Source organism: Schistocerca gregaria, chromosome 4, assembly GCF_023897955.1.
Source record: "Schistocerca gregaria isolate iqSchGreg1 chromosome 4, iqSchGreg1.2, whole genome shotgun sequence".
NCBI classification, from domain to species: domain Eukaryota; kingdom Metazoa; phylum Arthropoda; class Insecta; order Orthoptera; family Acrididae; genus Schistocerca; species Schistocerca gregaria.
In genome coordinates, this window is record NC_064923.1 from 677,049,250 (window position 1) to 677,076,082 (window position 26,833).

Here is a 26,833-nt window from a genome sequence, read left to right on the forward strand (position 1 = left end):
GAAACAATATGTCAACTTACTGAAAACTGTGTGCACTCTGGAAACTCGCATTCACCTTTCTGCCTTAAGTCTTCAAGTTTTCATAAAATTGTAGTAATTACCTTCACCTACTTTAGTTTTGTTCTCATTGAACTCAAGCATTATTTTCAGATACGCTACAGATTTATACACTAGATATAGGAACACATTACTACTAAAAAAACCTGGCTATCTAAATTTCTTAATATTATTGTGTGATAGTTTCCTCTCCTCGGAAAAAACTTAATACACTACTTGACATTAAACTTGATACACCACGAAGATGACGTGCTACAGACGCGAAATTTAACCGACAGGAAGAAGATGCTGTGATATGCAAATGATTAGTTTTGCAGAGCGTTAACACCAGGTGCTACAATGTGCTGACATGCGGAAAGTTTCCAACCGATTTCTCATACACAAACAGCAGTTGACCGGCGTTTCCTGGTGAAACTTTGTTGTTATGCCGCGCGTAAGAAATGCGTACCATCACGTTTCCGACTTTGATAAAGGTCGGATTATAGCCTATCGCGATTGCGGTTTATCGTATCGCGAGACTGCTGCTCGCATTGTTCAAGATCTAATGACTGTTAGCAGAATGTGGAATAGGCGAGTACAGGAGGGTAATACGGAACGCCGTGCTGGATCCCAACGACCTCGTATCACTAGCAGTCGAGATGACAGGCATCTTATCCGCATGGCTGTAACGGATCGTGAAGACACGTCTCGATCTCTGAGTCAACAGATGGGGACGTTTGCAAGACAACAACCATCTGCACTAACAGTTCGAAGACGTTTGCAGCAGCATGGACTATCAGCTCGGAGACCGTGGCTGCGGTTACCCTTGACGCTGCATCACAGACAGGAGCGCCTGCGATGATGTACTCAACGACGAACCTGGGTGCACGAAGGGCAAAACGTGATTTCTTCGGATGAATCCAGGTTGTGTTTACAGCATCGCCGTGTTAGGCGACATCACGGTGAACGCACGTTGGAAGCGTGTATTCGTCATCGCCATATTGGTGTATCACCCGGCGTGATGGTATGATGTGCCATTGGTTACACGTCTCGGTCACCTCTTGTTCGCATTGACGGCACTTTGAACTGTGGCATCGTGTTGAAGCTACATGGGCAGCTGTACCTGTACACGTCATCCAAGCTGTGTTTGACTCAATGCCCAGGCTTATCAAGGCCAGTGGTGTTTGTTCGAGGTACTGATTTCTCGGGCTCTGTGAACTCAATTGCGTAGATAGACAAGATAGACAGTGTTGCAGGCAACTGTATCGAGAATATAATCAGTTATAACCCAAGGTAGGCCTACAATAAAAATGTGGAATTATTTACTTGCAGACAAAGCACAACGCTCACAATTTTAGTTCGTGCACCGAAAAACTGAAGAGGAACACATAACTATTTTTCGACTCCCAAGCGACCTGCTTTTTTGATACAGAATGGTGTGAGTCGTCTTGTTCTTCCGTAGCTGACACTACAATGGCGCGACAGTTCTTGCCACTACGGCTGTGGTTTAGGAACAACTCTAGCTAGATACTATCCGCTGGTCGACTCTGCCCTACCTTTTTCCTCTGATATTACAGCTCAGTTCTGCATTCGCAGCTGTATCACCTGTGACGATGATTCACTGTGCTTATGTTTCAGGTGTGTTCAGCGACTGAGTTCCCTGCTCGGTCCCGTAATGTTGGGACAGTTCCTCACAGATATCGTCACCATCAGTGCCAGTGCCTTTGTAGCTACAATGCTGGTAAGCATCCCGCTGTCCTGTAAGTTTGTCGTCAACACGCTGCAGAGTGTGTTGTAAGTTAGTGGCCTACAACGAGACCGCAGGAGTTGCATTTATCACCAGGAAATGTCGATTAATATCGGCTTCAGCGGCTACGACTCGGTTAGCGTTCGACAACTTTTACTATGATAACGAGAGAACTCATGCAGGACACCTACATAGACCCTAAGCGGGAGCTCACTAGGGGGGAACAGTGAAACCATTTTGGCAAAGAGGATTTAGTATTTAGTCTTTCTGTTACCCTCCGTTTCGGTGACATTATGGTCATGCAGATCCGGATCCATTTACTGTTTTAACGTGAAGGACAAAACCAATTACGATTTCTTGTCAGATTGGTAGAAAATTTACTTTCGTGGTTTCGTCTCGATTACCCAATATAAGATAACAAGAGGAGTATCTACAAATGAAATCCTATAATCGAACTGTAATCCTGTGACCAGACTTTTTCTGCCTGGGATGTTATCTCGTTATATAATGAAAATCTGTAAATAAAATTGTTAAATTATTAGTAGCTGGCTCCGGTCTCGTGGGATCTGAAATAAAGTTAATTGTCCTAACCCTACGCAAGCCTCGTAATTGAGCTAAACGAAAAATGTTAAAGATTTTTCTAAGATGGTGCCTAACAATGAAAATTCTTTGTTACGGCCCATATCTACTTAAGACAGTCTAGGTATCAGACGATCAATTAATTGACAACATACCCAAATTCTTTTGAGAAAATAGCCATTATATTTTAGGGTTTTAAGTACAACTTACATTATCACCTGGTACAGCAAGATTAGCTTTACACAAGAACGTCCTCTTAGGTCCGAATCCAAGCAGATAAGATAAGCGAATGACAAAGGAAAGATAGTTCATGCATAGAAGCGCAAGAGTCCGTGGAATAACATGTGCGTTGAAGCTTTATCTCTTCTTCTTTAGCGTACTTGTCGATTATTTATAAAATTTATCGTAATATTTAGTTTACAATTTCAACCAGGAGAAACAGTACAAAACCACGGCTGGTCTTTCCCATCCCTCACTTTCTCACATGTCTAAGGCCTGTTGCACAATAATCTTGAGATCTTTGTTCGGGGACGCGAAACCTGCTTTTAGTCAGCTATATCTTCCTACCGCTCTTTTCAGTGCAATTTACAGCCGTATTCAGAGATGTTGTAATGGCCGTATAATAACTGATTCGCATTTCTGTGCTAACCGAGTCCAACACTTCGTGCCTGTGTTGACAAGGACATCTAATATGTTATTGTCATTAATAGCTTCTCCGGCTAATTACTGAAGGTAAGTCTTGGATAAAGCACTTAAAATAATTTCACGCAATTCCCTGTCCATACTGCCCACCAAATCACTCGAGTCTCACACTCTACAGTGGATAAGTTAAAATCTCCAGGTAAAATAATGTGTCCAAGATATTTTCGCGCAACCTTCACGAAGCTTTATTTAAAGTGTTCCGCCTTACGGCTCCTGAGCTAGGCGATCTGTAAATGCATTCAGTTACCATATTTGAACAACCTTCAACAATTACATTAACTAAAATTATGTCGCATTTGGAATATGTGCCAACCTTACTTGACATTATTTACCTATATATACACGCACAGTACACTAATTCAAGTATACATGCCGACATCACACGCAGGAGATGGACGGAGAGAGCATACAAGGACATTGAACGGGTAATTTGTTATGTAACGTGGGATGATAATCTCATAATTGGAAAGCTGGGGTAGCGGAAGAAAAGAAGTGCGGTGGTCTCAGTAGTAGGTATGAGATACAAGAAAACTTATAGAGTTGTACAATAAACTTCTTCTGGTAATAGCGAATATACTTCGAAATATCACAAATGGAGGAGGTGTCCTTGGAAAATCGTGTGTCAGGGAAGGTACGTATAGGGTTATGTCTTGGGGGAAAAAAATTTGGAAATTTGTGGTAAGGTCTTATGGGACGAAACTGGTAAGGTCCCTAAGCCTACACACTGCTTAATCTAACGTAAACTAACCTACTCTATAGACAACACACACACCCATGCCCGAGGGAGGATTCAAACCTCTGACGTAGGGAGCCGCACGAACCGTGACAAGACTCCCGAGACCGAGCGGCTACCCCGCGCGGCCTATGTCTTGGTGAGGCGATTCCATAATCAAATATTTTAGCAATGATGAAGTGTAGGCTGAATTCTTAGATGAACGTCAGGACGAAGTGTGATACTGCAATACTGAAGAACTGAGATGTGCTACTGAGTACCACTGTAAGTAGTTCAGTTGAGGAGTACGGAAGGTGCTGAAAATGAAAGCCGCAGAAGTTGAACAGACAAATATAGAAATAAGGAAGTTAATTTTGAAGAATCATTTATAAACGAAAATATACTTCAAATGATCGATTAATGAAGGGAGTAGAAAAATATTCAGGAAAAAACAGGATTGTAATTTCATTGATAAAACAATATAAGTCATGTAGGAATGAAATAAATAGGAAGTACAGGAAACCTAAGGCAAAACGGGTACGAGAAAAATTAGAAAAAATCGAAAAAGGGATGGTCGTCGGGAGGACAGTTCCGGCATAAACAAACATCAGCAAACGTTTTGCATCACCACTTGATTTTGAACTGTATTGAAACAAAATGTTCGTGTAACGACAAAATCGTCTGTGTCCCAAGGTGAGTTTTTAACAGTACTCCCGAGTAGCGTCATTGGGTGGTAGAACGTGCCATTGCTCGGATTCAGGCTTCAGTCCGTCGCGGCATGAGATCGATTGCATCATCAAGCCAGCCATGATCCAGACTTTTACACTCTTTAATGGTGATCCTGCGACAGTCACGTAGAATACTTGGTCGTTGTCGACACCCAAACAAACCTCGTTCCCGTCGATCCCATTTATGTTTGACTGACTTCATGTGCGGAGGACAGGCAGTTCATTCCATTCTGGTCGTCCTAGTATGCTGAAGGAAAGAGTTTCGGAGAACAAAATGTTGTCATCATTCATCCAGATGAAACTGTCACCGAAATGTTGGCAATACGGCCCCGCTATTCGTTGCATAATCTCGTCCCTATATCGTAAAGCAACGAGACTTCCTTTCAACAGCCACGAAAGGTAGCCGCACGTAATGCCACGCTAGAAGATCATCCACCACCACCTCCTTGTACATGTGGGACACAGTTTTGGAGGCGTTGGATATTACCGGGTTGTCTTCAAACACGTTGTCTGCGATTATCAGGGTACTAACACATCCAAATTTCGTCCGTGAAAAAAGCCCAATACTGGGGCATGATTTCTTGCCCATCTCCAAGGAGTCTACAGTGTTGTGGTGCATGACGTGGTACTCACCAGTGTCGTTGGGAAAGCGGATTCGAGTCGTGCAGTCGTCTCCTAGCTTTTCGTGTGGTATATGATGTCTTGTAGCCTCTTCGAACGTCGAATTCATTCAGCCCATCACTCAGACTCAAAAGTTGCAGATATCGGTGACAATGAGCTCCTGCTGAACGTGGAGAGCCTGTGCGTCTTACGTCCTCAACGCCACCCATCAATTGGCACCGATTCCATGCCCAAATCACATCACGTCGAATCCTGTGCACACGTCTTGCAACTTCTCTGATTGACAAGACTTCTGCGCGCATCGAGATGATGCACAATCGATCACTAGTCGTCATTATCCTTCGTGGCATGATGGATCTTTACTCTAGTGTGCCACAGACGTCTCTAATGCGTCCGTAGTGGTGCTACACTTTAGCTGAAATGTTGCAGTGAATTCGAGTGAAGCGTTCTACCCATCGTTAGCGCTCATGGTAAATCTTTTTATCTTTACAAGCCTTCCGATCGGTACAGGAACACTCACAATAGCACTACGCCATCTCGGCGTATCTAGGGGATGAGAAACGTTTGTTGATGTGAGTTCAGAAGTCAAAAGTACCTTCGGTGAAATTAAAAGCTTTGTGTCAACATTAAGAGTGATGAAAGAACTCCACTGTTAAAATTAGAGCAGAGGGCGAATAGTTGCGAAGAATATACTGAAGGTCTCTACGAGAAGGAGAAACTGTCGGCTGACGTAATAAAAGAAGAAACTGAAATCGATTTAAATGAGATAGTGGAACCATTATTTCAGTCAAAGTTTGACAGATCGTTGGAAGGCGTGCGATTGAATAAGGTGGAAAGCATAGATAATATCTTATTATTGGGGGAAAAGGAAGCTAAACGACTATTGAAGTTGATGTGTAGAATCTGTAGGATTGCCGGCATACCAAGAGACTTCCGGAAAAATACCATTCAAACAATCCCGGAGATGGCAAAGCCAGATAAGCGAAAGAACTAAAGTAGAATCAGTCCAATAGCTCATGCACCCTAGGTGCTGATATGAATAATATACGCAAGATCTGTTAGACGATGATCAGTTGGACTATAGGAAAGGCTAAGGCTACAGAGAGGCAGTTGCGACACAACGGAAGTTATACAGAAAAATCAAGATCTGTTCATGGGTTTGTCGGTCTAGAAAAAGGTGCAAGATGTTCTACAGTCTCAGAAAAATAGGTATAAGGCATAGGGAAACACATGTAATATGTGTAAGAACGAATGTGCAACCGAAAGAATGGTACACAAAGAGCGAACTGTTCGAATTAAAAACAAAGTATGGCAGAGAGCAGTCTTTCTCCCCTAATCTTCAGTCTGTATAGCTAAGAAGCAATGATGGTTGTTTTTATGTCTTGGTCTCGCGGGGTGGCAAAGGACAGCAAATAAATAAGTCAATGCACCAGATACAAAAAACGAAACTTTTATTGGTAACATGGAAAATAAACAGTTCACGATTCTGATGTGAAGCCTGACACACTTCTGGTAGAAATAAAGTTTCTCACGATAGTCCACATACACGTCTTGATCGGCGTTGGGTCGATGTCCGGTTAGTGAGCTGTGCGCTGATATGGTCGGTGTCCTGGTCGGTGATGTTGCCGGTGTTCTTGAGCCTTGCTGAGTCGACGTCCGGTCAGGGGTCGTTACCGATTGATGGGCTCCAGGCAGCAGCCGGCATCACGCCCGGATAGATAGTGTGTTTAGCTGTCACCGCGCTGTGCCTTATGTAATCTGGCGGATGGATTTTGGTGCGGATCACGCGACGCGCGATTGAATGTAGTCCCACGACCTGCAGAACCGCGGTCGGCTACTGGTGGGCGATGATTGCGCCCCTCGCGGAGTCCACTGCAGTCCCGTCTGTTCACAGAGGAAAGTTCAGTTTGCTGTTGTCCTTGGAGAACACGGTGGGAAATTTACTGTTGTGGTCTGGTACGTACACAGCGCGGTATGTACGACCAGAGTCCGTGTGTCCTGGCTTCGGTAGAGGACGCCTAGGAATGAGACAACCCGCCAGCCCCAGCCGCGGCATGTGGCCAGGCGAGTTGTCAAATACTACAGTTGTCAATGATTGGTTCAGGAGTGGGATTAAAATTAAGGGTGAAAGAAAACCATGGATAAGTTTCGCTTATGGCATTGATAGCCTCAGAGAAAGCGACGGTAAATTACTGGATGAAATGAACAGCCCACTGGTAACATAATACGTATTGTGAGTAAATCTAAGTAAGACGAAAGTAATGAGGAGTAGCAGAAACGATATTAGTGAGAAACTTATCATAAAAATTGGGGATCACCATATGGACGAAGTGAAGGAATTTTGCTCACTTGGAAGCATCACTAATTGGACTTCAATTTGAGCCGGCTGGTGTGGCCGAGCGCTTCTAGGCGCTACAATCTGGAACCGCGCAATCATTACGGTCGCAGGTTCGAATCCTGCCTCGAGCACGGATGTGTGTGCTGTCCTTAGGTTAGTTAGGTTTAAGTAGTTCTAGAGGACTGATGACCTCAGACGTTTAGTCCCACAGTGCTCAGAGCCATTTAAACTTCAGTTTGAGGAACAAGTTTCTGACAAATACGTCAGAAGCATTCCAGTCTGCGGAAGTGAAGTATGGTCTGTCGGTGGGGAAGAGCATCGAAGGGTTAAAACGCGATGCCTTAGAAGGATGGTGAAAATGGTTAGATTCAGAAGAAATGAGGAGGTTGAGGAAAGAAATATGTGGAGGAAACTGGTAAGAAGAAAAGACAGAACATAGGTTAAGATATCGTGTCGACCGCGGCCCACTGGACTCACGTGGCGACCTCACGTGCGCCGACGCTCAAGAGCCGGCACGGTAGCTTAGCGTGTTCGGTCAGAGGCTATAACTGCCCTTTGTAATAAAAAGAAACTGAGTTAATCAATTAACAACGAACTTAAACGGATGTCTTACGACGTCCGCCCCTGGCAGATGCAAAAAAAAAGACGGACAAGTCATCTTGTGTCTCAGTGCGCGACCGACCAAGCGATCGATCCAACCGGCAATGACTATTGTCTGAGCAAACTTGAGATGACTGGCGGCCTAACGCGCAGACTCAGATGCAGGAACTAGGCCCCGACCGGGCGACCACTCGTTGAGTTCGCTAACCGGCGGAGTGGAAAGACTCTCATTTTGCCGGCTTTAGAGGTTGATCCGAACGACAGACATACTAGCACTCCGAACGACAGACAGACTCTAACTGCCTAACAAATTCGGACGAGAGACAGATTAGCAAGCTGGGGACGAGAGACTGACCGACTGGCGAGCTCGTAGCACCCCTTAAATGCACGTGAACAGGCAACCTTTCCCCTTTCCCAACAAGGGAGACACCAAAGCTGCGACTGCCACAGCGGCGCCACCGCCAGAAATGGAGGGCGACTGCTTCACACTACGTGCTGCGCTCTTCAAAACAGCAATTTTTACCACGACTCAATTATATTATAATAAAATTTTCTTTCTCCGAATTTTCATGCTACTTTCAGTTAAAGGTACTGATATTCTTCCATGCCCTTATAGGGCCTTCGAGGAATACAACGCACATGTGCACCCTACGTGTTCTTGCCTACCCTAGTAGTTGTTTCCTGACTTGACCTGACCTCTTGAGACGCGTCCTTCAGTTCTCTACCCGCTAGGGGAGGTGAAGAAATTTGCATTCACGATATTTCCTCTGAGCCTCTGGTTTAAGCCTTTCACTCGGCTCCATTCCAGAGGAGCGTGATCGCTACAAAACGTTAATTCCCTTTCCACCCAGCACTCGAGGCCAACTGTCTTCACAAAAGCAGCCAGCCGCCTGTAGGAACCGACGATGGCCTCTCAGTACACGCAGCAGGTGCCGCTCTCAAGGCATGAATCTTTATTTGTAGCCAGGTGGGCTCCCATTGTGCTAAGCTGCCGGAGGAAGAACCTCTTACACATCTCGGACGAGTCCTTCTGGCAAGCAGAGCCGGTTGTTCTCGCTATTTCCCTAAGGCATACCATCACCCGACTTAAACGTTGGAGCTCCCCATGACCGGAAAAACAGTCCACTGCGTTTGCCTTGAGCATTCAGGAAGGTCGGTCGCAGCGCCGACAGACGAACAGACGAGGCGTCCCGTGCTGACTCAGATGTTCTGTCAGCAATGGAAAACACCTTAAACCGGTCCCTATGGTGTAAGTGAGCAGTCGTGTGGTTTGCATCCCACAGTCACCATCCACCAAGACGCATGCGATCCCGTCGCTTTTCGCTGTTCATGGTTCATGAAACCCTGTCAGTGTTCGCTAATCTCTGTCATAACGAGAGAGCCGTAAGGTACTGTGACACAAGAGACCCCATGCGAAGCTGTAGGAATCACATGGTAAGGATTTGTCTCAAGTGCCCCATTGTCAACACTACCTGTGGCAGTGGCCGGCTATGCGGCTGGTCCCAGTGGAGGTTCGAGTACTCCCTCGGTCATGTGTGTGTGTGTGTGTGTGTGTGTGTGTGTGTGTGTGTGTGTGTGTGTGTGTCAATAGGATAATTTAGGTTAAGTAGTGTGTAAGCTTAGGGACTGATGACCATAGCAGTTAAGTCCCATCAGATTTCACACTCATTTAACACAGCAGCGGCCGGAAGCCTGTCGAGTGTAGCTAGTTCAGCTCCCAACGGTCTCGAGACAATTGACAGCTCCCCATTCATCCGTACACAAGCGGGCACAGACCCTATTCACTTTTGGTCATAGTTCGTCTGCAAAGTAAGGAATGTAGCACTAACCCAAGCAGCCGTCAGATACAATCTGATTACTCCTTCGATACTGCTTCTGGTTATCAACAGACCACAAAGAAACTTCATGCGATACAAAAGCTCGAAAAATACGGAAACGTTTTGTATAAGTCAATCGACTCCATTCAACATAGTTCATAATCAGCTATTTTTCGTTTATTCACAGAGGCATGTGACAGTAAAGTAACGGGAACTGTTGCTGTCGCTAGTGCGTAGACTCAGCTTCAACAATTGCGGATTTACTGACTGTTCAAATATACTGTGTGCGCAATAGTTGCAAAATTCAAACTAAGTCAGATGACAGTATCGCTTATGGCGGCGTAAAACTACACTAGAAAGCTAACACGAGGCAACTGCACAAACAAATACCTAAACAGGAAAGTTGACTGACACTAGGCAACGCAATTAAATACACCGAATTCTTCACAAAGCACGTCACAACACATATTAAACAAAATCTGTGGCTGGGGTTCTATTTTGTTGCAAAAAATCTGTGTTTATGCTTTGTTACGCGGGTACTAACAAGGCTAGTGGTTCCACACAATATACGCCGTATACACGAGTGGTGCACGTACCTTACCTCACAAGCACCAGTTATCGAGAACGCAATGAGTTTCTCAAAGGCAGTTAATTAGCAGAAGTTGCACAAGATCTAGAATTTTATAGGTCCCACAAAAGCTGAAGAATTAATTTTTTTTTTATTTTAGTCACCAGTCATTATTACAGTAACTGCCACTTACCTCCTCAATTATTTGTTGGCCGGCTGGTGTGGCCGAGCGGTTCTAGGCGCTTCAGTGTGGAACCTCGCGACCGCTACGGTGGCAAGTTCGAATCCTGCCTCGGGCATGGATGTGTGTCATGTCCTTAGGTTAGTTAGGTTTGACTAGTTCTAAGTGCTAGGGGACTGATGACCTCAGATGTTATGTTCCATAGTGCTCAGAGCCATTTGAAGCAATTATTTGTTGGATGTATTCCAAGCTCTGTCTTCCCCTACAACTTTTACCCTCTACAGCTTCCTCCAGTACCATAGAAATAATCCGCGATCACATAACACATGTTGTATCAACCTGTTTCTTCATCTTGTCAAGACTTCCATAGTTCCTTTCTTCACGGATCTGTGGAGAATCTCCTTATAGATGATCTTATCATTCCAAATAATTTTTAACATTCTTCTATTGCACCAAGTGCTCTCCTTTATCGGTTTTCCCACAGTCCGTCATTCCCAACCATAAACTGCTGTACTCCAAACGTACATCCTCAGAAATTATGCCTTTGTTCGATACTAGTAGCCTTCTTTTGATGTCATCGACTTACCTGCTCTACTCCGCTTTTTATGTCCTCCTTGCTTAGCCGGACATGTGTTATTTTGTTTTCAAGATAGCAGCGTTCCTTAACTTAAACTTCTTCATAGTCACGCTTCGCTGTCTTAAGTTCACCGTTAATAATTTTTCTGCTACTCTTCATTACTTTTAATTTCAGTCCAACAATTTTTCTAAATCGACTTATATTATGAACGCCATATTTTGTACGTTTATTTTCTCGAAAGCTAGAAGTGATTATCTAACTGCTCCTCAATGTTTTCCTTTTCTTCTGTATATTATTATTGTCAACATGTTGGATGCATGGACAGTTTAACTGATTCTCCGGCAGCTCTCGTACTTATCTACTCTCTCAATCTTAGGAATCGCATGGAAAATACTTCTCCGAAAGTTTAATGTTATGTCACCAATCTCACAGATTCGACACACAAGCTTATGTAGTTGTTTGGTTGTCATTTCCCCCAATGATTTTGTGAATTCCAAAGAAATATTGTTCATCCCTTCCAACTTGAATAATAACTTGATTTAGACTTTCTTAGACAATTTTTGAAATTCCGAAGGATTTTTACCTAATCCTTCTGCCTTATTTGATCACAGGTCTTCCAAAGCTATGTTAATCTCTCGCTCTAACACTGCACCCTCCCCCCCCCCCCCCCTCCCACACCAACCCACCATACCTTTTTTATCACATTGTCAGGCTAGTCTTCCTCCTAGTACTGGCCTTCAGTATGTTCTTTCTATCCATTCCCTCTCTACTTTGTGTTTGAGCAATTCTCATGGAAATCTTAATGATGATGCCCGTGGTTTTAATTTCACCGTACATTGTTTTAAGTTTTCTGTTCATTGAATCAGTCTTTCCGAAGACCATTTCTTTTCCGATTTCTTCACAATTTTCCTGCGGTTATTTCACCTTGGCTTCCCCATTTATTTCATTTGTAAGTTAATTACATTCCCGGCTTCCACTTCATGAACATTCTTGTACTGTCTTCGTTCTTCAATCAGCTGATGCATTTCTTCTGTTACCCAAGATTTCTTACTAGTTATCTTCTTCGTGTCTATGATACAGTAAAAGCCTTCAACACTGAATGTGTTTAATATTACCTAAATAGTAAACAAACCTTTTCGTCTCTATGGAACTACTGAATCCGACATCTTTGACACTTTCTTTTACGTATTCTAGTCCTGGCCCACCCCCACTATTGTTCCGTAATCATGCTACCTTCAGACCTAGTTAACTGTTCCTGAATGTCGTAGCACATTTTTCATAAACTTATTCCCTTCTCTTGTAAAAGTCTTACATATCAATTTTAATTAATGAGAATTATCACAACTGTATTGATTGCCATTTATTATGTCACTAGTAATTTTTTTCGTTAGTACTTCAACATGTTTGCCGGAGTTTGCCAGTATATTGATATCGGAGCTCTAGTTGTTTTGTATGAGAGGAAAACTTTGGAAATGACTGTCTTATACATGTTATTAGATGTATTTCATTTCTCACCAATCTTTTTAATATTTCTTCATTTGATATTTTATCTTTGCACTTAATTTCTAGTCTTGTTTGATGTTACCATTTTCCAGATGCTAGCAGTGGTTTTTTTTTTTTAAACTCCGGCCTATTCTCGTTTTATTTTCATGCAATACAGATCTCCATACATTACCTTTCAGAAAGTTCTCCATCAATTTCACAACATTATCGGATGGAACCAAAGCTTTCTTGTGGATGAAAGTTTCCATCGCCTGTGCCAATCTATTTAGTTCGTACACTGAAGAGCCAAAGAAATTGGTACACCAGCCTAATATCGTGTAGGGCCCCCGGGAGCACACAGAAGTGCCGCAAAACGACGTGGCACGGACTTGACTAATGTCTGAAGTAGTTCTGGACAGAACTGATACCGTGAATCCTGCAGGACTGTCCATAAATCCGTAAGAGTACGAGAGGGTGGAGATCTCTTCTGAATAGCACGTTGGAAGGCATCCCAAATATGATCAATAATGTTCAGTTCTCTGGGGTTTTGTGGTAAGCGGAAGTGTTTAAACTCAGAAGAGTGTTTCGGGAGCCACTCTGTACCAATCCTGGACGTGTGGGGTGTCGCATTGTCCTGCTAGAATTGCCAAGTTCGTCGGAATGCACGATGGACATGAATGGACGCAGGTAACCAGACAGGATGCTTACAGACGTGTCATCAGTCAGAGTCGTATCTAGACGCCAACTGTACACGCCCCAAATCATTACAGAGCCTCCACCAGCTTGAACAGTCCCCTGTTGACATTCAGGGTCCATGGTTTCATGAGGTTGTCTCCATACCCGTACATGTCCATCCGCTAGATACAATTTGAAACGAGAGCCGTACGACCAGGCAACACGTTTTCAGTCAGCAGCAGTCGAATTTCGGTGTTGACGGGCTCAGGCGAGGCTTAAAACTTTGCGCCGTGCAGTCATCAAGGGTAAAAGATTGGGCCTTCGCCTCCGAAAGCCCAAGTTGATGGCCCAGTATTGAAATCTGCAGCAATTTGCGGAAGGGTTGCACTTCTGTCACACAGAACGACTCTTTTCAGTCGTCTTTGGTCCCGTCCTTGCCGGATCTTTTTACGGCAGAAGCGATGTCGGAGATCTGATGTTTTACTGCGTTCCTGATGTTCACGGTACACTCGTGAAATGGCCGTGCGGGAAAATCCCCACTTCACAGCTACTCGGGGATGGTATGTGCCATCGGTTGTGCGCCAATTATAACACCACGTTCAAATGCACTTAAATCTTGATAACGTGCTATTGCAGCTGTGGTAACCGATCTAACAACTGCGCTAGACACTTGTTGCCTTATATAGGCGTTGGTGACCGCAGGGCCGTATTCTGATTGTTTACATATCTCTGTATTTGAATACGCATGGCATTACCAGTTTCATTGGCTCTTCAGTGTATTCCTCACTGATGTTCAGTCAGGACACTGCTTTTCAACATAAAGTTTGATTCAGTACATTTTCACAAAACTGTTCAAAACTGTTTTCGAGTATCTAGTAACAGCTGATTCCCAACACGTTATGACGCAATCACCCACTAAACAACGTTTATGGGTTACTGATAATGGCTAGGCAGTGGAAAGAGGCATAGTCACTAAACAATTATGTTAGCATTGAGTGAAATAAATGTATATAGCTACGAAGTCCTTCACGATGGAGTTCTTGGTTAACCTGCCGCGTCATGCATAGATAAAATCATGAGTTTTAGGCTTAGTTCCGGCAATGTCGATGGAGGCCGTCGCTGAAGGCTTGAGATTTTATCCAACTTTGACAAGTTATCTAACAACTTTTAATTCATAAACATGATTGTATACAAATATACTTTATCTTCCAAACAACTCGATTACTTATGATGGACGATAGATGGTTAACAAGTATATTATCTTCCGTTTATTTAATTTTGTTCTTTTTACAGAAAGCGGACTCGGGGTGGCTGTTGAAGTACGGCTCATATCTGTCTGGCACGATCGAGCACATGTTCCTGTTCTGTTGGTTCGGGAACGACATCTTGACGGAGGTAGGTCCCATCTCTTACCGAACAGTATTCCATCCAGTATGATTAATGTTGCGGCAGGGTGCCCCCCCCCCTCCCTCCCCCCTACGGATCGCCGACGATTCACTGACGTTTCCGGCTTATCAAAGACGATTTCATTTCCAGTTGTGATCTGACCTCGTGCTACCGAGACTTACTTCGCATAATGTCTAGCCACAAAGTTGATGGGTATCTATGGGGATCACAGACAAGATATTAGTTTTTGCTTTACACCCATCCCTAAATTAGCAAAATTCCTAAAATCTTGGAGCAGCGATACATAGCAAAAGTCTGATAACAGGGATTGTTTAGAATAGTGTCGGAAGTTCCATGCGACTTTTCGCGGATGATGCTGTAATAAACAGAGAAGTTGCAGCATTAGAAAATTGCAGCGAAATGCAGGAAGATCTGCAGCGCATAGGCACTTGGTGCAGGAAGTGGCAACTGCCCTTAACATAGACAAATGTAATGTATTGCGAATACATAGAAAGAAGGATCCTTTATTGTATGATTACATGATAGCGGAACAAACACTGGTAACAGTTACATCTGTAAAATATCTGGGAGTATGCGTACGCAACGATTTGAAGTGGAATGATCATATAAAATTAATTGTTGGTAAGGCGGGTGCCAGGTTGAGATTCATTGGGAGAGTCCTTAGAAAATGTAGTCCATCAACAAAGGCGGTGGCTTACAAAACACTGGTTTGACCTATACTTGAGTATTGCTCATCAGTGTGGGATCCATACCAGGTCGGGTTGACAGACGAGATAGAGAAGATCCAAAGAAGAGCGGCGCGTTTAGGCACAGGGTTATTTGGTAAGCGTGATAGCATTACGGAGATGTTTAGCAAACTCAAGTGACATACTCTGCAAAAGAGTTTTTTTGCATCGCGGTGTAGTTTGCTGTCCAGGTTTCGAGAGTGTGCGTTTCTGGATGAGTTATCGAATATACGGTCGCAGGTTCGAATTCTGCCTCGGGCATGGATGTCCTTAGGTTAGTTAGGTTTAAGTAGTTCTTAGTTGTAGAGGACTGATGACCTTAGTAGTTAAGTCCCAAGTGCTCAGAGCCATTTGAACCACTTGAGATCACGAATGTAAAGTTAGAGAGATTCGAGCGCGCACGGAGACTTTCCGGCAGTCGTTCATCCCGCGAACCATATGCGACTGGAAGGGGAAAGGGAGGTAATGACAGTGGCACGTAAAGTGCCCTCCGCCACACACCGTTGGGTGGCTGGCGGAGTATAAATGTAGATGTAGATAGGCTGGTCAGGAGCAACTAGTTCGTTTATCTAGGATGACAAAATTTCGAAACACAAACCTGTTATTAAGGGCAAGTACATAGTTTTGCAAGTGTGTGAAATTCACTTCAACTCGCAGATTGTGATGTTACAGTTCGTCCGTTTCACCACAAGCATCTCATTCGCGACTTCACAGTCTGGCGAATAACTTTCAAATGCAGGAAACAGCTTAACTGCTTTCATAGTGACTGTCAATGTTTTAACGAGCGTAAAATCTTATTAAGTTGTCATTGAAAGATCTTAGGACGTATTGATTTTGGGAACTCATGCCACTGCAATTAATTTAGCACCAGGATCTTCCTGAGGTAGGGACATTTAGGAGAGGTTTCCACTCAGCCTCATAAGGCGATACGTGGAGAGTGTAAGCAAAGGTATTTAACTTGTAGGAAGAGGGACACTACGGCAGTAGAAACCCACAGATAGACGACGAATCCGGATCATGAGATTATTATTTATCTGCGCTAGCAGAGAGCGTGATGTCAGTCGTATTGTCCTGCTCGTACTCCCATCGTGTTGCGCTACACAAAAGACAATACGCACCGATCGTGCCAAAGACATTCGGTCGCTCTAGAACCAAGGTCCTCACAGAGTACGGAGCACTCCGGGATGTGGCGACTAGTCTGCGTCGACGGGTGTGGGAGCATCAGCTACCGGTGGCGTAGGTGCGCGTGACTGGCTGGGCCGTGTGTGCTACCTGCACAACGCCCGACCGGATCGTTTCTCGTGGAGCGTGCGGGAGCGCACATGAGCGATCACGTCGTGATCGGAACTTGCGCGAGGCGTGAACGGACCATTTCTCGCAGAAAAAGAATTAGCGCGGCAGATGCCGTATACGTGGTGGGAGCCAGGTGTTGCGGTGGTCATCAGGTGCGGCCATACTGTGACGTCAGAGGGTCTGTCGGCTCGTGCGGAGACGTGGCAGTGTCGCATTGCTCTCGTGAAGGCTGAAGCGTTGAGTGGCCTGTGTCGGTGTTGTAGGGGCCGGGGTGGATGTCGCCGTCATCCAGCGACAGTGGAGGAGATCCATCTTCCAGTACCCATGCCGGTTTGAGGCAGTAAAGCGAGACGGTGGTAGGGATCTCTTTAGTCAAAATGTCACAGGTAAGAATTCCACGTTTGAACGGCTTGTTGTGTTCTGACAAACGAAGTTGCAAACTTAGGACGTATCGTGTCATGACGCAACATCATCTGTTCGCAGTGTCTGAGATCTCTATGAAAAAATAACTTCAGCACGATGTGTGAAGACATGAAGTAATCCATGTGTAGTGGATTCGATTTTTGATGCAGGGAATGCAAGAGTTTCTCCATACACCACTGCTGCGAGCGAATTCTGAAGGTCCTCGTTACATGCAGTTCGTGTGCCTAGTATGACCCAAGGAAGAGTCTCAGTCCATGAAAACCTATGGCTCATGAGCGCCACTTTCATTTTTCTATGCCACCCATCCACCAGGCCATTGTTTTTTGGGTGGTAAGCAGTGCTCCACTTATGGTCAAAATGGTTCAAATGGCTCTGAGCACTATGGGACATAACATATGAGGTCATCAGTCCCCTAGACCTTAGAACTACTTAAACCTAACTAACCTAAGGACATCCCACACATCCATGTCCGAGGCAGGATTCGAACCTGCGACCGTAGCAGTCGCTCGGTTCCGGACTGAAGCGCCTAGAACCGCTCGGCCACCACGTCCAGCACTTATGGTCGGTCTCCCACAGACTGCAAAGAGTGTTGAAAACGGCAGCTCGAACTGTATGTCCGGGTTGGTCATAACACATTCAGATATACCAAAGTGAGCATTCATAGTTCTATAAAGTCCATGCGATGCTGTCTACAGTTTATTTTGTGGAGGGGGCCGCCTCCAGCCAGTGAGTAGTTCTATACGTGGTAGAGACAATCGTAACAAAATCCTCCGGACTCAGGCAGTGGCCTGACGATCTCAATGTGGACGTGTTTGAAACGTGCTGTTGGGATGGCAAAGTTGCTCTGTTTTGCTTTGATGGCAGGGTAAACAGCATTGTACCCATTGGCGACAGGCAAGTTTTACATTAGGCCACAGGAAACGGTCTGTAATCAGTCGTGTAGGATGGCTGAGGTTGTGAAGTTTGCGAAATACTTCGCATAACATGTAGAGGGGGCCAGTGGACTTGGTTTCCCCAGAGTTACGTCACAAAGTAATGTGGTAGTTGTCGAATACAAAATGCGTCGCTCAGTCTGAAGGTTCTCATGTCCATCAGTGTGTATTTAAGTTATGGTTGAATCATTTTTTATTCTTGTTCCATGCATTCTCACTCTCATTGTAAGGAGACTGCAGAACGTCATAAGAAATAATCGGCGGTAATATTATCGGTTCCATACACACGTTTGGTATCGGTTGTGTATTGGCCTATAAGATCCAAGTGACATAAACGGCAGGTACTGGTGTCCGTGAACGGCTTGCGATCTCACTGATCATGCATGCGTCATGCATGATTTGTAAATATTGTTACATCGCTACCTTCGATGTCTTAACTGAAACAACGAACAGCGGAGTACACCGCAATCAGTTCGTGGACGAATGCTGACCATTTCAGTTGCGTGATCCAGAGTTCCTGGGGGAAAAATCGAAGTAGTTGTGTTACATCATTGGTAGTCTCCTGAAGAACTGCTCAAGTTGTGGTGTCACTCGAGGTAAGTGTTTCTTGAAAGGTATAGTTTATTGTTAGTCACGGCCATTATTGTGTGTCAGTTCAGTGATGATCAGAATAAGTAAAGAGAGAAATGTCTGAGTACGTTCAGTTGTGCTTAGCTGTTTGAAAATCAAATAATGTAAGACGTTTACCAGCACAGTAATTCATAAAATTTTCTAACGGTATGTTTCAAATTTATTCCGGTGATTGGATCTACCAGGTCGGTAACTAGGAAGGTCCATGGACGCTGGATTATGCCTGACAGGTGTACATGTGACCCTGCCTTATACAATAACGTTGGAGTCGTTGGCAGTCGGAAACATGACGGCGGCCGCAGGCTCGAAAGTCAGAGCGGAGGAGCGTGAAAGCGAGCTAACGTGGGTCTGTGTCAGTTAGTAGATATTGCTATGATGATTTCTCCGTGACGGCGAGGCGTCCGTGAGCAACAGCTGAGAAGGGCGTGCGAATATTAGAAATTCTGGTGAGTTGAAGGCGGCTTGGAGAGACGTCACAGGGCTGAGCGCCTATTGCGACCAGCTCATGGAGTTTGGGTATCCGCGAGGATCCTGATATATGCATTTAGCGTTGCCAAATTGAGTATTGTACCAGGAGGGAGCAAGACGTGGAGCAGGTGCTGGTTGCGTGACGCTGTAGCTATGTGTAGTTTCGGGTGCTGGTGTAGAATGCTGGGGCGCCGGCCGGAAATGTTGCACTCTGCCGTGATCGTGGCCCATTGTGTCTGGTCTGTTGCGTTGGTGAGGCGCAGGTGGTGGGGTCTACTGCGCGTGTCGTTGAGTCGAATCTTGGGACGCTGTTACTTTTTGCCTAAGTCTAATGGCAGTGAATTTCCTATCAGCTGTAGCCAAGCACCATTCGATCGTCTCTTTCTCATTCGCGATCATTGCGAACGGTGGGTCTGTCGGCAGCTTGACTAACCGCATGACCCACAGCATGGCGTCTGATATTTGAGCCGAATCGGCTGAGGTACGGCAGTGGCGTCAGAGATGTAACCGTGTAGTACCCCAAATTTGATCTCTTACATGACTTCTTGAAGATGCGGCTCCTGCGTGCAGAATTGTCTCTGTAACATCACTGTCTTGTCCGTCTCGTATCTATTCTCCACCCAAGAACATATGGTGATATCGGAAAGTAACTCAGTGTGGCCCACCAGGTGTCGGATAAGATGCATATACTTCGACAGGTCATCGAAAATGCCGGTTGTCTGAAAAATGTACTCCATGACCGTGAACCACAAGGACGGATTCTTGGCGTCGAAATGTGGTAATTTCAGATGAGTGCCGTCCGAACATGTCGATTTGCCTGTGGGCGCACTATGTCCGTGAAGTGGCTGCGAATTGTTGCATGGAGAATTGCGATTGTTGAATTACTTTGTGTGGTGCGGGAGATGCGGGTAACGTGAACGTGGGAATCAGAAGATGATTATAGTCGAGAGGGCACTGGGAGCATTCTGTGAAATTCACAGGATTTAAGTCAACTAACGTGTTCGTCGTATGCCGCCATTGTTAATGCAACGTCAGACAACTGATGATTTCTTATAAATTACAAACAACGGTCAACTTAAACAGGGTGGCACTAAGAGGTCATTAGCACACAAGCAATCATCATTCTTCAACCGACAGCAGGAACACGCATACAAGATAGAAAAAGACTTCATTCATTAGTAACAGTAACAAATATCTACTGTTAGTGGCACTGTAGGCAATGTCGCTTGTTGAAGTTTCAACTGTTCACTGATTTTTGGGATATAATTGGTGGAGTTTTTTTATTTTATTTTATTTATTTATTAAATTAAGCAGAAGTCTCCATGGTCATGGAACGAGTCAATACATGAAATTATAACACGCTTGTAGAAACAGATAAAATGAAATACTCAGTTGTAGATTGTAGAAACAGATAAAATGAAATACAAGAAACATATTCAGATGACAAGTCGTTAGTTTAAATAAAGAAAATCAAGAATGTAACACTGGAATTTGCTTAATTTTTTAGCTCTTCCAGGAGCTCCTCGACAGAATAGAAGGAGTGAGCCATGAGGAAACTCTTCAGTTTAGATTAAAAGTGTTTGGGCTACTGCTAAGATTTTTGAGTTCTTATGGTAGCTTATTGAAAATGGATGCAGCAGAATACTGCACTCCTTTCTGCACAAGAGTCAAGGAAGTGCATTCCACATGCAGATTTGATTTTTGTCTAGTATTAACTGAGTGAAAGCTGCTAACTCTTGGGAAGGAGCTAATATTGCTAACAACAAACGACATTAAAGAAAATATATACTGTGAGGGCAATGTTAAAATTCCCAGACTATTGAATAGGGGTCGACAAGAGGTTTCCGAACATACACCACACATAGCTCAAACAGCCCGTTTTTGAGCCAAAAATACACTTTTTGAATCAGAATAATTACCCCAAAAAATAATACCATATGATATAAGCGTATGAAAATATGCGAAGTAGACTACTTTTTGTGTTGAAATGTCACTTATTTCAGATAGTGTTCTAATGGTAAATAAAGCGACATTTAGTTTCTGAAAAAGATCCTGAACATGGGCTTTCGACAACAGCTTACTATCTATCCGAACGCCTAGGAACTTGAACTGTTCCGTCTCGCTTATAATATGCCCATTCTGTCTGATTAAAAAATCAGTTCTTGTTGAATTGTAAGTTAGAAACTGTAAAAACTGAGTCTTACTGTGATTTAGCATCAAATTATTTTCCCCAAGCCACGAACTTATTTCATGAGCTACATTATTTGATAATGTTTCAATATTACACACAAGATCCTTCAATGAGTTTATTCATGTACACAGTGACAGAAAATACACTTTCTGCACATGCTATTTGAGAGATACTGGATACAGTGCAGAGTAGCATATACTCTCTAAGACAAAAAAGGTACTCCACAACGGAATTATCCGTCTGGGACCAAATCGGTAGATGTGATGTACGCGTACAAACAAACAAATGGCTACAATTTCAGAAAACTGGATGATTTATCAAGAGGAGCTTCACAAACCGAGCAAGTCAACAACGTGGTTGTCCACCTAAGACCTTCCTGCAAGCAGTTATTCGGTTTGGTATTGATTGAGAGGGTTGTTAGCTATCCTCTTGAGGGATATCATGACAAGTGATGTACAAATGGGGTCTTCCATCGACAAAATCCCGAGCTGTCACGAGGGCCCTGCCGGTAGTACTCCAAAGATCCGGCGAGCCTGCTGGCCCAGGCCAGGTGTGGTAAGCACGACGACAGGCAGTAGAAAGTATCGCCTTGTGCGGGCGGTCATTTCAGCCTGGCATTGCTTGTTGTGCTGGGCAACAAGAAGGGACGTAGAATATAGTCGATGTACAGAACTGGTGTAAGGGTGCCACAGATGACAACAAAAGGGATCGTGCTATGAAAACAAACGGCACCCGAAATCATCACTCCTGGTTGCCGGAGCACATGGCGGTCGAGAGTCAGGTTAGTATCCCACCGCTGAAAATTTAACTATTTGTTTGTACGGGAATTACCGATTACCGTCTTATTCGGATAATTCCTTCGTGGTATGCATATTTTTCTGTCAACTCAAAAAGTATGTTACTTTCACAGTAGGCAGCTTTTGGCAACAGTCAGGAGCAGGTATTACAAAAGTACACTCCTGGAAATTGAAATAAGAACACCGTGAATTCATTGTCCCAGGAAGGGGAAACTTTATTGACACATTCCTGGGGTCAGATACATCACATGATCACACTGACAGAACCACAGGCACATAGACACAGGCAACAGAGCATGCACAATGTCGGCATTAGTACAGTGTATATCCACCTTTCGCAGCAATGCAGGCTGCTATTCTCCCATGGAGACGATCGTAGAGATGCTGGATGTAATCCTGTGGAACGGATTGCCATGCCATTTCCACCTGGCGCCTCAGTTGGACCAGCGTTCGTGCTGGACGTGCAGACCGCGTGAGACGACGCTACATCCAGTCCCAAACATGCTCAATGGGGGACAGATCCGGAGATCTTGCTGGCCAGGGTAGTTGACTTACACCTTCTAGAGCACGTTGGGTGGCACGGGATACTTGCGGACGTGCATTCTCCTGTTGGAACAGCAAGTTCCCTTGCCGGTCTAGGAATGGTAGAACGATGGGTTCGATGACGGTTTGGATGTACCGTGCACTATTCAGTGTCCCCTCGACGATCACCAGAGGTGTACGGCCAGTGTAGGAGATCGCTCCCCACACCATGATGCCGGGTGTTGGCCCTGTGTGCCTCGGTCGTATGCAGTCCTGATTGTGGCGCTCACCTGCACGGCGCCAAACACACATACGACCATCATTGGCACCAAGGCAGAAGCGACTCTCATCGCTGAAGACGACACGTCTCCATTCGTCCCTCCATTCACGCCTGGCGCGACACCACTGGAGGCGGGCTGCACGATGTTGGGGCGTGAGCGGAAGACGGCCTAACGGTGTGCGGGACCGTAGCCCAGCTTCATGCAGACGGTTGCGAATGGTCCTCGCCGATACCCCAGGAGCAACAGTGTCCCTAATTTGCTGGGAAGTGGCGGTGCGGTCCCCTACGGCACTGTGTAGGATCCTACGGTCTTGGCGTGCATCCGTGCGTCTCTGCGGTCCGGTCCCAGGTCGACGGGCACGTGCACCTTCCGCCGACCACTGGCGACAACATCGATGTACTGTGGAGACGTCACGCCCCACGTGTTGAGCAATTCGGCGGTACGTCCACCCGGCGTCCCGCATGCCCACTATACGCCCTCGCTCAAAATCCGTCAATTGCACATACGGTTCACGTCCACGCTGTCGCGGCATGCTACCAGTGTTAAAGACTGCGATGGAGCTCCGTATGCCACGGCAAACTGGCTGACACTGACGGCGGCGGTGCACAAATGCTGCGCAGCTAGCACCATTCGACGGCCAACACCGCGATTCCTGGTGTGTCCTCTGTGCCGTGCGTGTGATCATTGCTTGTACAGCCCTCTCGCAGTGTCCGGAGCAAGTATGGTGGGTCTGACACACCGGTGTCAATGTGTTCTTTTTTCCATTTCCAGGAGTGTATTATAAGATGCCTATTACCAAAACGATTATAGCTAATTATTATATTCTTAAAGGAAATGGTTCTAAGTGAGGATTTAGTTAACAATAAACGTTTTCTAAAAGTCATTTCAAGAGAGCGGTGCGGCAGCAATCATCTTGAGACATTGCTGTTGGAAATCTTGTTATGTTTTTTCTGTTGTTGTCTTAAGTCGGCTCTAAATATCATTCGGTTGTCATTAAAATCCTGCTCTCACGTTACTGCAATCACAATTAAGATCTAAAATTTTCTTCTAGCGACATCCTACCTTCGTGGGCTTTTACAAGTCCGATACTTGCGTAGCTTTCCTTACAACTTGGTGATATTACTCTATTGTTAGTGGGTGCTCGCTACCCTACTAAGCTGCTCAAACTGACTGTGGTCAATTATAATATACAATTGTATGTGTGACGTCTGTTCCTTTGAACATGTCCATGTCCGATCACAGGATCGACTTGCGTAACTAGAAGGAAATTTTCATGACGCAGCTGGTTTGAGCTTTGAAACAATTCAACACTTGTATGAATGCAGAGTCTCGCGGCGATAATATTGAATAAAATGTTCTCGGGTTTCCAATCGCGTCAATTGCTTTAAACTACACAAGCTTTCGGCCAGACACCCCTTCGCCATTTTCAAGTCGTATGACTACCAGTGAGCTGTTTTTGCGCCCTTATATCCGCTAGTTGCCGACGGTGACATCACTGGTGCCCGTGACATTGCCATTTGTGGGCAGGTTTTGAGTCGGCTTTCAATGTGCACTCTTCAACCACGCGATCTCTGGATCCGACGCAGCGCTGATCTGCAAACCACCTTCTCTATTCAGGGTGTTCGAGGTAATTTTTATTTAAATAGCTTCCTTTATTAAACTGTCCCAGAAGCCGTTAGTGCGAGCCACGACAGAGGTATCGTCAAATTACTTCCTGCTGACAAGGGCAATGCCATCGTAATAATGGAGTTCGAGGACTATGATACGAAGATCTGTGCGCTACTGAACGAAGATACTTATCGGAAGCTCCCACGCGACCCGATATCAAGAATAGTAAGAAAAACATCGTAACTTCTTAAGCTATCTTCAGTGGAAGACAGTGTAGTTAAGAATCTTCTCCCTCAAGCGCCTAGACCGTCTACTACTTATGGTTTATCGAAGATACACAAGGACGGGACGCTATTTCGCCTTATTGTGTCCAAAATAGGTTCTCCAATATACAAGCTGGCGAAGTACTTGGCCAAGCTCCTCGCTCCACATGTGGGACACTGCGAACATGATATTAAAAACTCAGCAGCATCAACCGACTACGCCTTAGTGAGGATGATATAATGGTCAGTTTTGATGTAATGACAATGTTTACGAATGTTCCTATCAAAGATGCTTTGTACCTAATTTTCCAGTACTTTTTAAGTGGTGGTGTCGAGCTATTTAGGCACACTCTTACGTCCTCCTAATTCGTGTACAACGGCCAGTATTACGATCAGACAGACGGCGTAGCAATGGGTAGCCCGTCGGTTCCAGCTGTTGCAAACCTCTTCATGGAGAATTTTGAGGATATTGCCATAGATACTGCGCCATTGAAGCCGAAATGTTTCTTTCGATACGTTGACGAACGTGTCGATCGTCATTTGTCCACACGGACTCGAGAAACTAGACGAGTTGATGGAACACCTTAGTGGCATCAACAGTAATATCCAGTTCACCATGGAGGTGGAAAAAGATAATACATTGCACTTCGTCGACGTCCTTGTCCACCATAAACGAAATGGATGCCTTGGCTACAGCGTCTACAGAAAACCCACCAGCCAACATCATCCAGCACAGAAGCACAAAGAATTACAAACATTGGTGCATCGTGCAAGAGTAATATCAGACAACGATAACCTGCCCCGTGAACTGAGCCACCTACGCAAGGTTTTCAGGAATAATGGCTACAGCGCCCATCAAGTGAAAGAAGAGTTTTCTGGAAAATATCAGAATAAGACCAGCGACGAACAGCAGGAAAAGGAACTTGCTTTGCTGCCATTCTGTGGGCTCTGTATTGAGCAAGATAAGCCGCCGTTGAAAAGACAAAAGATCAAATCAATCTTCAGGCTTCCAACGAAAATCCGTCAATTACTGAGACCAGTTAAAAACGCAGTAGGTTCCAGAACACCTGGACTCTACGAAACACCTTGTGAGTGTGGCCAGAAGTACATCGGACAAACAGTGCGCACTATGGAACAACGCAAGAAAGAACATGAGAGGTATTATCGCCTACGCTATCCAGAGAAATCTGCGGTAGCCGAGCATGCGTTAGGAAACGGTCACCACATAAAATTTGACGATACTTCTGTCGTGGCTTGCACTAACGGCTTCTGGGACAGCGATCGCACGGTTGAAGAGGGCACATTGAACGCCGACTCAAAACATGCCCATATATGGCAATGTCACGGGCACCAGTGACGTCACAGCCGGCAGCTAGCGTATATAAGGGCGCACCAACAGCCCACTGGCACTCATACCACTTGACAATGACCAAGGGGTGCTTGGCCGAAAACTCGTGTAGTTTTAAGCAATTGACGCTGGTGGAAACCCGAGAACGTTTTATTCAATTCAACACTTGCACTTGAAAATTTATAACTGGACCAGGACTCGAACCCAGATTCTCTCCTTGCAAACGGTCGACTTGATCGCCTCAGCCACCCGTATATGCTTCTTAACAAACTCTGAATTCCATGTCCTGGTCACCACAGATGTTGTGAGCTCTTCCACTTTCCCCCTTGCTCACAGCTACACTGTATTCCCGCAATGGTATGCATTTGCATTGAAATAGCCGTATGTCGGTGGTGGCATGTCTATAGAAATACATGTGTGGTGTCTGTTCTTTAGGACCTGTCGGAAAGAAGAAGCACCACACCTAAATATAAACAACTATTGTTAATTCGTAAATTTTTAACAAAAATGTTTCGATTTGAGGTTTCAGCTCTAATTAAATTTTTTCTACAGGTCACTTTAAGGCAGCTGCGCCTGCAGCAA

At 44.9% G+C, this 26,833-nt stretch overlaps 1 protein-coding gene across 1 annotated transcript in view; it reads left to right on the forward strand.

Annotated features, from left to right (window-relative positions):
• Window positions 1-26,833, forward strand: part of LOC126267866 (odorant receptor Or2-like) — a 64,435-nt gene that overhangs the window by 26,904 nt on the left and 10,698 nt on the right. The window contains exons 4-5 of the mRNA XM_049973175.1: window positions 1,675-1,777; window positions 14,657-14,758. Of these exons, the coding sequence (XP_049829132.1) occupies window positions 1,675-1,777; window positions 14,657-14,758 (205 nt within the window). The remainder of the gene's footprint in view (window positions 1-1,674; window positions 1,778-14,656; window positions 14,759-26,833) is intronic.